We start from the raw sequence: 13,902 nt of genomic DNA on the forward strand, positions 1-13,902 counted from the left end.
GATGTCTATGGTGTGTGCGTAGATCTTCTCATTTCTAATTCCAAGATAATTACACAACGTGGGCGCACACTGGACACAACCGGCAGAGGAAATCTGGTTCACACATGGGACAGGGATTATAGAGAATATAACCTGTGTATGAATATTCTCAGTGTATTTGAATGATAACTGGGCAGTAGGGATATATCAGGTTTGGTCTCCAGACAGAGTTCTGCAGAAACAATCAGGATGCTCAGATGCTTCCACAAACTAATCACCAGCAGGTGCACTGGAGAACTGACCAGATTTAGTATAAACAAAAAGCCTTTATGCATTTTTAAAACATCGACTCCTTAATTGTTCCTCGCCTTATTTTATTTTCATTTTATTTGCAAATCTTGCGCACACGTTGTGCAGACATCTGCCTGTAAAACTGGCTGATGTTTAGTCTCCGGGGGGGTCTTTCGCCTGTTGTTGCTCCTCGCCGAAGAGCAGCAGCTACAACAAAGAGAAGGTGAGATCAGAGCCGAGGTGAACAGGTTTCCAGTGTCTTCTCAGACATAATGGAAGCTGTCGGTGCCAAGCCGCACCTCCTCCATCTCTGCCACCTCGCCCCTCCGAGCGCCACCCCGTCCATCTGCACCGAGTTGTGTGCTCGGTTCAGACGCTCCGTTTACCAAACCAAAACGACCCGCTGAGCAGCACGGCACATATCTCGGTTCATTTTCTTCTACAGTGATTTGCCACAGCTGACCTTTTTTTTTTTTATTTACTATTATTATTATTATTTTACACTGCAGTTTTCCAGTAAAGTCTCCTTCACAGTCATTTAATGTCCTTTTAAGGCCTTGTTAATGAGTCAGGGGTTCTAGAGAAATTGTGAGTGTTTCCCTCAGTGTCTAATAAATTGGTAAAAATATAGTTTTACTCACACCTCGTTGGGCAAAATGACATATCAGCTGTGTTTTCCGACAGCTCATATGATGCCTCGTTTTATTGCCTGATGGGAAAGCCTCTTTGTTGTGGTCACTTTAGGAGGGAAAAAAAAAAAACAACCCAAAAAAAACAACTCACATTCCCAGAAAAGGAGCAAATACCAACGGCATTTAACAGCCGTTATATGGGGATAACAGAAGGATTCCTATGAGAACACAAGAAATCAGAAGTTTGAGAGCTGAGGCGAGTTGTCAGTTTCCAGTCGGCGTGAATTAACGAGCCGACCAGCTGCTCGAGCATGTTGGGATTCCACACAGCGATGAAGTCAAGGTTTCTCTCATCCACCAAAGATGTCGCTCATCCCTTTGGTATGACTCGGGGTTTTTTGGGGTTTTTTTTGTAAGGATTGCATCAGATTTCTCTCCGTCTGAGTCTCTCTCTCTCTCTGTCCTTTCCGTCTCAGGTTTGTTAGACTGAGGACATGAGCTCATGAGTGGCGGGTCAGACAGTATGACGTGCGTGATACCCTCAGCTCTCCGTAGCTGTTTTACGCATCACTGATGTCACAGATGATAATAACAACACACATCCCATTTTACTTCACGTCTGCTGGGATTCGCTTCGTAGGTTTTCCTTTTTCTACCAATTTGCCTTTAAAACTCATTTTCTCTTTTCCTTTCAGACGGTCACCACCTCTGGGAGACTGAGGCCAAGGTGGACAGAGACGCCTCGAAGTCTGTAAGTGACACATGTGGGGTCTGATTTCAGGATTAAACTGTCCTCAGTCATTTAAGCAAGTGGCGAACGTGTTCGACAAGTTTACAAATCAGACAAATCTGATTCGGCCTGCTGATTTCTGAGTCGCAAAGGTAGATTTGCACCACATCTGAATTTTATTCAGCGCTTTACTTTAAAGGGCCAGTTCATAAACAAAATAAATAAATAATAAATAAAGGAATTCCGATTCTGATTCTGATTTTGCACACAAGTGAAATCATCCAAATGGCACGTTGCAGTTTTATTAGACCAATTTTGTTACCCGTGGACAGAGCCAGGCTCTCCCCACCCACCCAGACCCCCTCGTTTTCAGTCTTGGTGCTAAGCTAAGCTAACAGGCTCCTGGCTGTAACTTCACGTTGACTGCACAGACATGAGAGCAGCATCAACCTTCTCATCTGACTGTGGATAAGCTTAACACCAAACATGTGGGACTATTCCTTTAAATTGCGGATTCCTAACAGATAGTTAATATGAACATGTCACACACACACACGCACACACACACACAGGAGTGTAACCGGAACATAGCTGTAGATTTTGTCGGCTCTGGGCTGAAGGCCTCTGAGGGGAAACAGCAGTGTTGTGTTTGAAATGTGTGGAAAAGGTTTTCAAAAGTTCAACTCTCAACCTGTGGGAGTTTGTGCTTGGCTTGTCCTGTCTTGGCCTGGGACTGAGAGACAGACAAACAGAGAGAGAGAGAGAGAGAGAGAGAGACACGTAGTAGTGGGAGTCTGGGAGACAGACGAGGGGATTAGAGGTTGTCTATATGTGAAGTGCTGCACCTGCTCCCACTGTCTTCTTATTGCAAAACATACTCGAACACACTCAGTGACTGCTGGGACACATCTGTCTGCTTGAATAGACAAAGGGCCTCCCTCCCCTCTCAGCCCAGTCTGCTGGACTGGGCCCATTTTAAACACTGACGCTGCCTTGGACATGTTTAACCTCTGCTGTTCCACCACAGCGCGGCCCAAACCGCAGATCCAGACTACCTCAGTGCCTCCGTCACCTGCTCGCAGGGAGGTCGATGAGGGGGAAGCGTGAGATGATTTACTTTTAATTTCGCGAATTATTTACAATTAGACGTGTCAGATCACACACGTAAACTTAGACAAATGGTCTTGAAAGACTCACTCGAGCAGTCCAAAAACACTCCTTCATGCTCAGTTTTGAGAAATTACTTTTGTCAGTTTTTGTGCTTTTTTTCTTTTCTTTACACAAATTAAAGGTCCATTCGGTCCTCGGTGGGTTCAGCGGATTTAACAACACATGTGCACGTAAAACTTTCAAAACTAAATGAGTGATGTCACTCGTGATCAGTTTGGATTCAAAATTAAGTCTGTTTCTTATCAACGTGTGTAAATCGACATGTTGGGAAAGCAGCGACGTGACAATCTGGACACAATTACAGTTTGTGCAAACTGTGAACAGTTTCCAGACTTTTTTATCAGCTAATTCTGTGAAGGACAGATGGATGGGGGTGAGTAAGAGAAGTCGAAAGGCCTCATCTGGCTTCACTTGACTTTATGACTGTAGTGATTTAATATAACGTGTCTCAGCTCTCTCCTATACATGTCAGGGCCAGCCGTCCTCTGAAGCACAATTTTTTAGACAGATGACTTCCTCCCTGGCTACTGAGCAGCAGCTCATACATGTATATTCACACACACACACACACACACACACACACACACACGGGGGCTGATATGGCCACAGGCTGAACTATCTGAAACTATGTGGACAGTCCCATTTTCAGTTTGTTCGCATCAGCTGAGTTGCTCAGCTTGCTAACAGCCACGGCTCTCCGTAACCTCGTGTCACGGTCTCTCAGTTGGGATTACAACCAGATTTTCAGGTTTTACCCACCACCCGGGAAGAAAACACACATACAACTTCAGGCTATGGTTTCAAAGGGAAGAAGACTCTATGTATTTAAAGCTCCAGTGCGCAGGATTTTTGGGGCATAGTTTAAAATCTAAAACCCGAGAATAAGAATCTTTGTGTTTTCCTTATCTTAGAATGAGCCTTTTATATCTGCAGAGGGAGCAGGTTGTCTTCCACCGCCATGTTGCTCCGCCGTCTTTCTGCCGTAGCCCAGAGACGAGGGGTGTTCAGTTGGTTGCTGTCTGCAGCCTCACTGTTGGATGCCACTGAAATCCTACACACTGGAGCTTTAATGTCCATATTGGGCAAACACAAGCCTGTGCCTCTGATGCACGAATTCATGCGGTTGCGAAAGAGAATAATGAAACGGGGAATGAAACAAATAGCTCAGCTCGCCCATCTTTGGCTCGCACAGTTTGGTATCTTTAGGAATATGAGTGCCTTTTCTGTCCAGTGAAAATAACACCATTTTGACCCCAAAAGGGGCAAATTACAACAGCACAGGTGATAGACCAGATAAAGGTGTGGTGCCAATCAGAGCGTAACATTAAAAACTTGGAACTGGATAAGATTAAATTCAATGGAACGTGATCTCTTTGTTTCTACAGACTACATGGATGCGCCACTTAATTACAGTCATGCTGTTTTTCTTTGGTGTAGAACTCACTGCTCGTCGAGATCCCGCCCTATCGGAACCAAAGACTCTCCACTCCGGTCCAGGTGAACTTCTACGTCTGCAACGGCAAGAGGAAAAGAAGCCAGTACCAGCGCTTCACCTACGTCCCTGCCAGTGGTAAAGCTCTCCTCCTCTCACTCAAGTTACGCATGACGGGACGCCTGGCTCTGTTGTCTGCTCGGTGTTTGGTGAAAAACAGCAGAGCGGAGCACACTGACTGCAGAGTTAGAGTTCAGTATTACAGCATGTTGGGTATTTGTGAGGCATGGGATGTTCAGGACAGGTAGGACACACACTTTGTGAAGGCAGCGAAGGCATCGTGTGCAGTCGTGCCTCCTCATGCTTGTTGTTTTGACAAATTCAACCAAAGCGACGAAGACGAAAACTAAACACCTCCTTGTTACCTCCAAGCCCTCAGCACATCCTCACTTTTTTTTTCCTCCATCTGCTCTTTGCCTTTCACATCCCAGACTAATTAGAAACATTTTTGCCAGCATCTTAGGCCTACACTTGAAGACGAGAACAAACAGTTTGTTTTCCCCGTTGTCTGGTGGTTTGCTAGGGAGGAACAAAGCAACGTTATTATTTCTTCATTGTAAAAAAGCAGGGAAAAAAAACTATAAAATCTGTTCTTTTCCGTACCTGTAGCTACATGAATACTGCGCCGAGTAGACACACAAGGGTGGGGAAGGGGCCTCATGGGAAAAGCGTGTTATTTGAATAGAGAACCTATTGCCAAGCTAAATATAAACACTGACCCTCCAACTGAAATGTAAAAACCACTGCTAATTGCTCTCCGGGCTTGGAGCGAATATCCAGTGGGTGGTTCAAAGCTGCGATTCAAGTGAACCGGCCCAACCCTGTCCGTGGGCGACGGAGTGCCCCGCTGTGAAAGTGGAGCATTGTCCTCAGGATGCAGAGGGCGTGAGGGAGGGGACACGCTGGGGGACAGCTCGTCCGCTCAGCGTCTTCTAAAGGGTGTCCTGCCAGTGTTAAAGAAAGGGAAGAAAAAAAACTAAAATAAGTAAGCAGTGTAATGAGATTTAAATGAATGTAAGTTTCGCTCTTTTCTAAATCACGTCACCTTCTCTTTGCAGCAGCAGCGGCGGCGGCGGCGGCGGCAGGTGTTAGCTCAGCTCAGCCCAAAAACAGCAGATTTATTTTGAGACATGCAGTACACGCGGCTGACTTTCACACGCAGGTTGCACGCTCTCCTCTGTGGCAACGCAAACATTTGCACTTCGGGCTCCTTTCTGTGCCTGTGCATCTGCCTATCCTCCGCAGACACACTTCCTCCAAACAGGCCCAAAATAGGGGTGCGTGTGCTATTTTAGTGCTGCGGTTGGTGTAACCATCTCATCACAGTTCCTCTTTTACAGTTGTTGACGGTGGAAGCTTCAGTAGGGCATGACGCGTCCTAGTTTTGCTCTTTTTTAGCCCGTAATTTAGCCTGGTACACCCTGCGTGATTAAAAACATCTTCTCCTTTTGTTTCCGAGAGGTTTCCCCTCTGCAAGCGGCATCGCCAAAGACTAAATGAGCACGTAAAAAGTCGCAGAAGGAAGAATTGAACAAGGAGTATGAGTGATTTACTGCATTAGCTTCAATTTCAAGCACATGTTTCATATTGTAATCTAACACAGCTTCAGCACAAAGAAAAGGAGGATTAGATCCAGTTCAGCGATGCAGTGATGAAGCTCGGGTTCAGAACCGTCCTGTCGTTTGCTCGTTACTGGAATGAAACGCTTGTTATATATGATTGATGTCGTGTCAGGAGCTGCAGATTGACTACATTTTAAGACTTGGTGTCCAGTATGTTTTTCTCTGGAATCTGGACGGGTGTCCAAGCGGCTGAAAACAAGTCCTGCCTCATTTGAACTCAGCGCTGGTTCTCTCTTGTACGATAACCACAATCCTCAAACACCCCAAAGCCTCCATTTTGTCTTTTTCAGTTAAACTTCCCTTTGTCTCAATGAACAAACAGTAATTTAGTTTGAATTGCTGAACCCTGCTGAGTATGAAGCTGCTGTTACAGCAACATATTTCATATCGCACATTTAGTGAATATTAGCACCAGAGCGGGATCCAGAGAAAATAACCATTTTATTATGGAAGCAGCTGGATGTTTCTCGTGTTGATGAGTCATCCCTTTTTTCCTGCTTTTTTCTACTGTTGTGAATATTTTCAGCCGGGTGGGAGAGCTCAGGCCCAGACACAGAGTCTCATTGATGAGAGTGTTTGTTTGGCAGCGGGTATCCTAGCCACAAACCCACTCACTGTCACACACACGCTTGCAGGAAGGTCGGAATATGTGTTTACTCAGTTAGCTTTTCCTCCTTCTTCTGCTTCTTCTTCTCAGTTCCAACAATAAAGACGGAGCCACATGACGACTACGACGCCCCTCTGGTGTGCAGCCAGCACGGTCCCGGCCTGTCCTTGCACCCAAAACCATACTTCCCCCCTCAGGTCATGACCCCGATGATGACCTCAGACCTCAGGCCATGCATTGTGGGCGGAGCTTACTCTGTCAGCCAGCAGAGATTGGCAGCCAAGCCCTCCTCGCTGCCCTCCTCATCCTCACCGAGCACCAGTCCCAAACTTCACGATCTGTCACCGTCGCCCTTCGCCAAGTGCCTCCCTGCCAGCCCAGCAGTCCAACACCCGGGCCAACAGTCCCCGATCCCACACGTCTCCATCATCCAGGAGACACCCGGGCGCTACCAGCCCCCCAGCCTCTACCCCCCCAGCAGCTGCTCCTCCTCCCCGACCTCGCAGCCCTCCACCCCGAGTGACGCCCCTTTCTCTCCCACCCACTGCATGACACCAGCGCCGCCGGTCAGCGGCAGCACCAGCCCAGGAGCTCAGCAGCACCCCAAGGTGCCAGAGAGGGGGCGGGCCTCCCTTCAGGAAGACGGCAGCCCTCCGACACTTGCTGTCAGCATCAAACAGGAACCACAGGAGCTGGACCAGATGTACCTCGATGATGGTGAGTGAAAACAATTTTATTATTATTATACACAATTCTGCTTAACTTTCTAATCCAGTGCATGGAAAAAATTATGAAAGGAACAACCTGTCCAACTCCCTAATTAACTAAACAAAAAGGTTTTTATTGCCCTCCAACGTATAATGACTGTAATATATCAGCAGGTGCTGATAGGATTTCTGATCAATATGACTCACAGATCACTTTGCCAGGAGCTGAAACTTTTGGCCTTTAAAAGGAGTTTTTGTTTTGGAGCAAAGTCCCTCACAGAATGTCATTTAAAGAAATAGCTGAACATTTTTGGGAAATGCTCATTAGCTTTTTTGTTGAGACATATACGAAACATATGAAACTACCTCAACAGGTTAGCTTAGCTTAGCATAAGGACCGGAAACTGAGGGAAACAGCAAGTCTAACGCTCGCTCGTACTGTGTGCATTTCCTAAATGTTATGTCAAGCATATTTCTTTGTGTGGTAAAAACAAACATTGCAGCACATTTTACCAGTAAAGGCTGGATAAAAAAACTTGTTTTCAAGATTAAAAAAAAAAGTCAAATGACACAGAAGTGTCACTGTAACAGAGTTCAGCACAGAGATACAGTTAATACCTTCAGTGGACGTTTCCGTCAGACTATGATGTTCCTGCTTGTGGCGGTTGTGTGGGTGGAGTAGGAGTGATGACCCGCTGCTGTTTCAAGTCTTACTTTACTTAGACAGAAGCTGATAAAAGACCTGCATTTTTAAATATCTCTTCACAAACTCTCTCATTTTTTCAGTGCTTCTTTCCAACCCCGTCAGCTTTCTGTGTCGTCTAACTTCTGAGGTAATCGGATCAAAGAAAGCCGGCTGTCTAGAATTTGATATATAAGGCTGCAAACCCTGAATAAGCCCAAAGCTTGCCGGTGTAATACATTTTTTGTGACGCCCTTTATTTATCTCAGAGTGTGCAGGGTTTTTGGAGCACAAACTTTATGATCTCACTGCTCTGGCCCTCTGCGCTCACCGCTGAGGTTCGACGGCCTTGCGCTCTGCACCGCGGCGAGTTGAAATAAATTGGATAAATGATCTTCCTCGGAGCAAAAAGAAAACAGGCTGTGTGCTAGTCCCGTGGAAGAAAAGCAGTGCAGTAGATTAAGAAACACTAACCAGCAGCTATCAGCTCACGGAGCAGCGCGGCTTTGATCCGTCACCAGAGCTCCTGCTGAATCGTCTGGCCGAGCTTCCTGCCGATGGCGAGCGAGATGCTGTTGTTGCGCCGCAGACTGTAGGGCTCAGACTGTTCCCATGCCACTTCCTCTGAACAGTCTGGGCAAATACATTAGCAATTGTTCACCCTGTCTGCGGGGATATTTGGCCGGCTGCAGCTAAGGATTTGATTTGTAATTATGCTCTCTCATTGGTGCCACCACTGCTCGAATCCCCAGAGGATTTTTAGTTTCAAACCAGGTGTTAGTTAAAGTTTACAGAAAAAAAAAAAAAATATATATATATATGACTTTTCAAATCAAAGTACGCCACCATAACCATAATGGATATTTCTGAGGAGCTGGGCCTCCAATTACACTTGTTTTCACTGGCAAATTGAAGGATATTTTGCTAAGCATTCCAAAGTTAATGTGGCCTCTCACTTCATTAAAACCTCTGGCAGCGTTTGATACGACTTTGTGCTTTATGGCCTCGCTCAGGTGTGGTGTTACTGTAATTTCGTGTCCGCCACGCTCGTTAAAACTCACACTGTGAGACATCTGAGACTTTTAGGGAGCCGAGACACTCGCTGTCGTTACAAATATTCTGTGGAAATATGACCGTGGCTTTGTGGGCTTTAATTTAGTGTATTCATCATTGCCAGACATAAAATGTAATCACTGGCATTTACTTACTTTAACGTGGTGTAATTTAATTTAATTTCAGAGCAATTGGACGTAAAGCATTCGAGTGAATAATTTCAATGCGTGACTGTTTAAAACCACTTGCCCCGTCAAGTAGCCACGGCAAGCATCACTTAGAAATTAAAACAAGGCAGTCAGGTGTTTTTGATGTCCCACCCCGAACCCGTTGTTGTATTCAGAGCTGATATCTTTCCCCTGTTTGTTCAGCCCTCTCGTATTCATCAGGACCCACCCCACCCGCCATCACACACCACGTCCCCTGAGAGGTCACAAACATAGCTGCTCATGGAAAGTCTGAATAAACGTTATCTGGCCCTGAGCTGGAGCTATAGGCTGCAGGGTGCACACTTTTAAACTGCACCTCTGCTGAGGCTGAGCGAGATGGAGGCCGGCCACGCTGCCATAAAAGCCGCTGACTGGAGAGGTTCGCATGCTTCCATTTGGCTCGGAGCGAGTCTGGGAGAGGTGGCCAAAGCCATACGTTATGCTGCACAGTAGTGTGCCGAAGACTTTTGTCAGCGGTGAGGTAACATGAGCATAACGTGCATTTCGAAGTCAGATCGTAGCCAGACAACATTACGAAATGCTTTTTTTATGGCGTGTTGCGGCCTTGTCAGATGTCAGAGCAGCACGATTGATGAGCAGAGACTTCAGATGATCATGAGAAAAGTATTTGAGAGTGAACTTGTGACTAATATCTCACTTTTGAATTTGATTTTAACAGTAAATTCACTTGCTTCTGAGAATTACTAGTTTCCCTGATAAAAACACGGAGCATTTCACCCTGACTTTACGTATGTTGTCACATTTATGGCTCTAATGAATTATCAGCTGTTGTTTTTATTAGTTTATGCTTAACAGAGTGAGTTTGGAGGGAATATGTCCTTGGTTTATTGCATATTCATCAATCTCCACATCTGTTATGAATTACTCGTCAGCAGTTAGTTACTGGTGCATTTCTGAGTATTTCTGAGCGGCCAGTAAAGACAAAAAAACACCAGTATGATGTCATGCAATGCGGCAGCAGTCCTGCAATTAAAAATGACCTTACTTTAAAAGTTCACCAATTTCCTTTTACTTTCCCCAAAACATACAATCCAACACAACAGCAGACACACACACAGACAATTCGGTGGTCAGACTTTTAAGTTCAACGACTAAACAAACAGATTTAGAGCAGATTAAACAGCATGTGTGCACAGGTGTGTATGCATATGCTGCAGACGACGTCCCTCTTTCTTTTATTCCTACGGTTTAACACATTAGACATGTTCTTTCTAAATAATACCTGGCTTAAAGGAAGAATTGGCAGGATCTGTGGCGGACTACAGAGCCGCTCTGTGGGACTCACTTGCAGTAACCCAGTAGGAGCCTCATTATGTGGGCCAAGAACATCTCGTGGCTTGTGGCCTGGACTTGACGTGGCAGTAAATGTGGGGGTGGGGGTAGGGGTGGTGTTGGGGGTTTTGCGGTGCTTTCTGCCCCCCCACCCCCCCCCAGACTTCTTTCTCTCCGCTCTGGTCCCTCAGCTGATTTGTTCTCAGTGTTTACAGAGGTTGTTGAATATCTCGCCACCCGAGTCCTCTGTAGTATTGTGTTCTTACAGGCCGGATCACGTGTTTCAGCTCTTGATGAGGCAAACAGTGCTGTCCTGCTAATTGTTTGGGAGTTCCTCGTTTGTCGGGGGTTTCCTGACTGGAGAACCGGGCTGTATCAGTCAGCTCCAGCTGCTGTAGACCTCCATGGGGCAGGAAACCAGTTCCTGGACTGCTTCATATCAAACCCCACCTTCCCTGCTCTTGAATGACTGTAAAGTTAGAGACAAATCAACCTACTAACTCTGCAGTGCCTTAAAAGATTAAAAAAATAATAATAATAATAAAATGAGGTTAATGGAGGCGTTTCTGGGTTTTATGTCACTGTAGCACATGTCATATGAAGGAGCACAGATAATGTGTACACAGTGCACTGCACGTTATTCTATTCAGCCTTATTGTTTCATGAGTTAATGCTTGACCGTGGAAACACGCGGTCCATGTAGTTCACATGTTGGCTTAAAAAAACGGAAAAGGGTTTAGAAAACAGTCTAACCAAGAGGTCCATTTAGTTGTTGTTCCAGAGTTTTTGAATTCGTATCAATTATAAGCTATGACTCTCAGCTTTTGAGCCGACATGGATGAGAAGTTCGATAAAATATTTGATAAAATTTAGAATTTTATAACAACTGGACAAACTCCATTGAGTTTATTTGTCTTTTCATAAACAATCCCTACAGTGACTGAAAAGCCACCCTTTCAACACCGCGTTTTCTTAAATTTCTTTTGAAATTAATTGAGATTTTTCCAGATGAACACCAGAGAACCCAGAGTTTATTGCAACGCTCACAGAGTTTGCTGATGTTAGCTCGTCTGAAGCATCTCTGTCACTCAGCTGCCTCTCGAGCAAATCGATGTGACCGGAGAACACGTGACACGGATGTCACAATGGTGCCAGGCCTATTTATAGGACTTTGTTGTAAACACACTTAGAGATCGATAGATTGACTTTTTTTTCAATTAGATCCTCCACATCAAATGTGACGGCCCGGTGAAAAGTGGGCCATGGCAACCGACGCACCAACAGTAAATGTTGTGGCCTCTGTGGGGCAAAAAGACAAAGTCTTACCGCCTGGTCTTCATTTGTTTTCTATCATAATAAACTACTGAATTCTGTCTTTGTACCATTTTATTATTATGTGAAGGCTATTCCACCACATATGGCACATGACGATGCGTAACGAAAAATTTCTGAACGCCATAATTCATCCGTGATTCTGATAGTTACCGGACAGGTGATGACATGATGTGGAGGTCTGAAAATGTCTTGATGTCCTAAATTTACAGCTCGATGCTCGCCTTGAGAAGTCGGTGTAATAACTTCCCCTTGAAGTCAAAGATTATATCCTTCCACCTCCAGATGCGCAGAAGGTCAAAGCCAGATCAAACAGAAGCGAGGAGGTCAGTCAGTTCAGTTCTGGTCTGGGAAGAGCACACATGGCAGCGCAACGACGCGCTGTGGGAGGGTGGAGATGAGCTCTGACTGTTTATTTCTCCTGGTTCAAGTACGTCTTTTGGTAATATTGGTCACATTCTCACATCCGCATGGCCGGTGGCTGCCTGCTGTCCGATGCTCCCGTTAGGAAGCATCTCGCATTACCGTACACACAGAAAAGCAGGCCTTTCTAGACCCGCTGTTACCATGGCAGAGTCGCTACTGATTCTAATGAAAGTCTGGGGAGTTCATTCAGATTTAATTCAGTCAAGTCCAGCCTCATTTACAGAGCAAATTTCATTCTGTCCACTGGACTCTGTATGAATATCAGGTTTGTCCTTGGTGTATTTCCCAGCTAAAGCAGAGGTCAAAACCAGTGGAAATGCACGTTTTAGTCTGTTACTCATAAAACCTCCAAGCAGACCAAGTTTTCAGGTTGATTTTTCTACCTTCCAGTCAGCCAGTGTTTCAGTACATGAGCAATATCAACTTACAGGGGCCCAAAACTTGTTCAAGATTGTTAATTCATCACAGTCACCAACCCGTCACCTTCGTTTACGTGTCAAAGGCCCACTGTTGCCGTGTGACGAAGCAGCCGTGAGCAGAGGCCATCTTGAAAACTCAGGCTTCTCTTAGATGTCACATGCATGAGCGTCATTAATGCTCACATCAGCATCGTCACACGTGTTCAAAATAAACCAAAACAAAGGTGCATGTTGATTTTGATGCTGCGTTTGAAATAATGAGAACCAATGGCTTCCTTAAAGCGAAATAAGAAAAGAATAATATGTAAAAAAAAAACACCGGGCTGGTCCTTTAAAGGGCTACTTCAGTTCTTTCTCACATTTCATCTGTATGAATTTGACCTCACACCTTAAATCAAAGAGGCCAAAGTGTTCTGAAATTCAGTCCTGAATTTGTGTCAAGCTGCAAAATCACTGGCTCCTACATTTCCCATAATGCATCCAGCATCATAATTTCAACCCATTTGTCTGGTAAACGACCACGTATTTCCAACCTCTCAGCCCCGGTTTGTAACAGAGACTTTCTGTTATAAATATGTAGTCTCCAAGCCCAACATTAAATAACCCAGATGACTTCATCGGGGACCACAGAGGACATTATACAACCGTCTTCTCAGGCTGAGTAATACTTCTCATGACGTGTAAACTGACCTTTATGCGTGAAATTGGTGCAGCTCCCCCTTTAAGAGTAAACTTTTGAACACGACGGATGAGTTTATCCGTTGTTGGCCCTCGGCTAAATCAAGTGGAAGTGATTTTCTAGCGCCTGAATATAAATGTCTGTGCCGCCTTGACGAGTAATCTTCCACGCTGCCAAGTTCTTCACGAAGACAAATTGCTGCGAATCTCGCCCTGTCCTCATCGTCACATAATGGGTTCAGTGTGTGTGTTTCTGTGACACGCTCGTGTGAGATCGCTGGTGTGCTGCAGTTATCAAACCTCTCAGGAGATCTTCCTGTTCCCTTATTAACAGCAGTCAATCAGCGAGCCAAACGCGTTAACCTCATGTCTAGACGAGTATGACATATTGCTCTGCACGATTGTGAACAGCTTCAGCGTCTCGGAGTTGAGGTGATTTGTCCTTCAGAAGCCCCATTTTTGCCACAGTTATTCCTCCTTTTTTTTTACTACCTTAAAGTGATTATGACACATTTATATGTTTTGTTTTTTTTGTTTGTTTTGTTTTGTTTTGTCATGGCAGCCTCCCACAGGCTTCCAA

The 13,902-nt window shown here is 45.2% G+C and overlaps 1 protein-coding gene across 1 annotated transcript in view; it reads left to right on the forward strand.

Moving 5' to 3' along the window:
* The window catches only part of nfatc1 (nuclear factor of activated T cells 1), a 37,454-nt gene that overhangs the window by 20,111 nt on the left and 3,441 nt on the right, over positions 1–13,902 (forward strand). The window contains exons 7-9 of the mRNA XM_046417905.1: positions 1,598–1,653; positions 4,240–4,372; positions 6,614–7,240. Coding sequence (XP_046273861.1) covers positions 1,598–1,653; positions 4,240–4,372; positions 6,614–7,240 — 816 coding nt within the window. The remainder of the gene's footprint in view (positions 1–1,597; positions 1,654–4,239; positions 4,373–6,613; positions 7,241–13,902) is intronic.

Source organism: Scatophagus argus, chromosome 17, assembly GCF_020382885.2.
Source record: "Scatophagus argus isolate fScaArg1 chromosome 17, fScaArg1.pri, whole genome shotgun sequence".
Lineage (NCBI taxonomy): Eukaryota > Metazoa > Chordata > Actinopteri > Scatophagidae > Scatophagus > Scatophagus argus.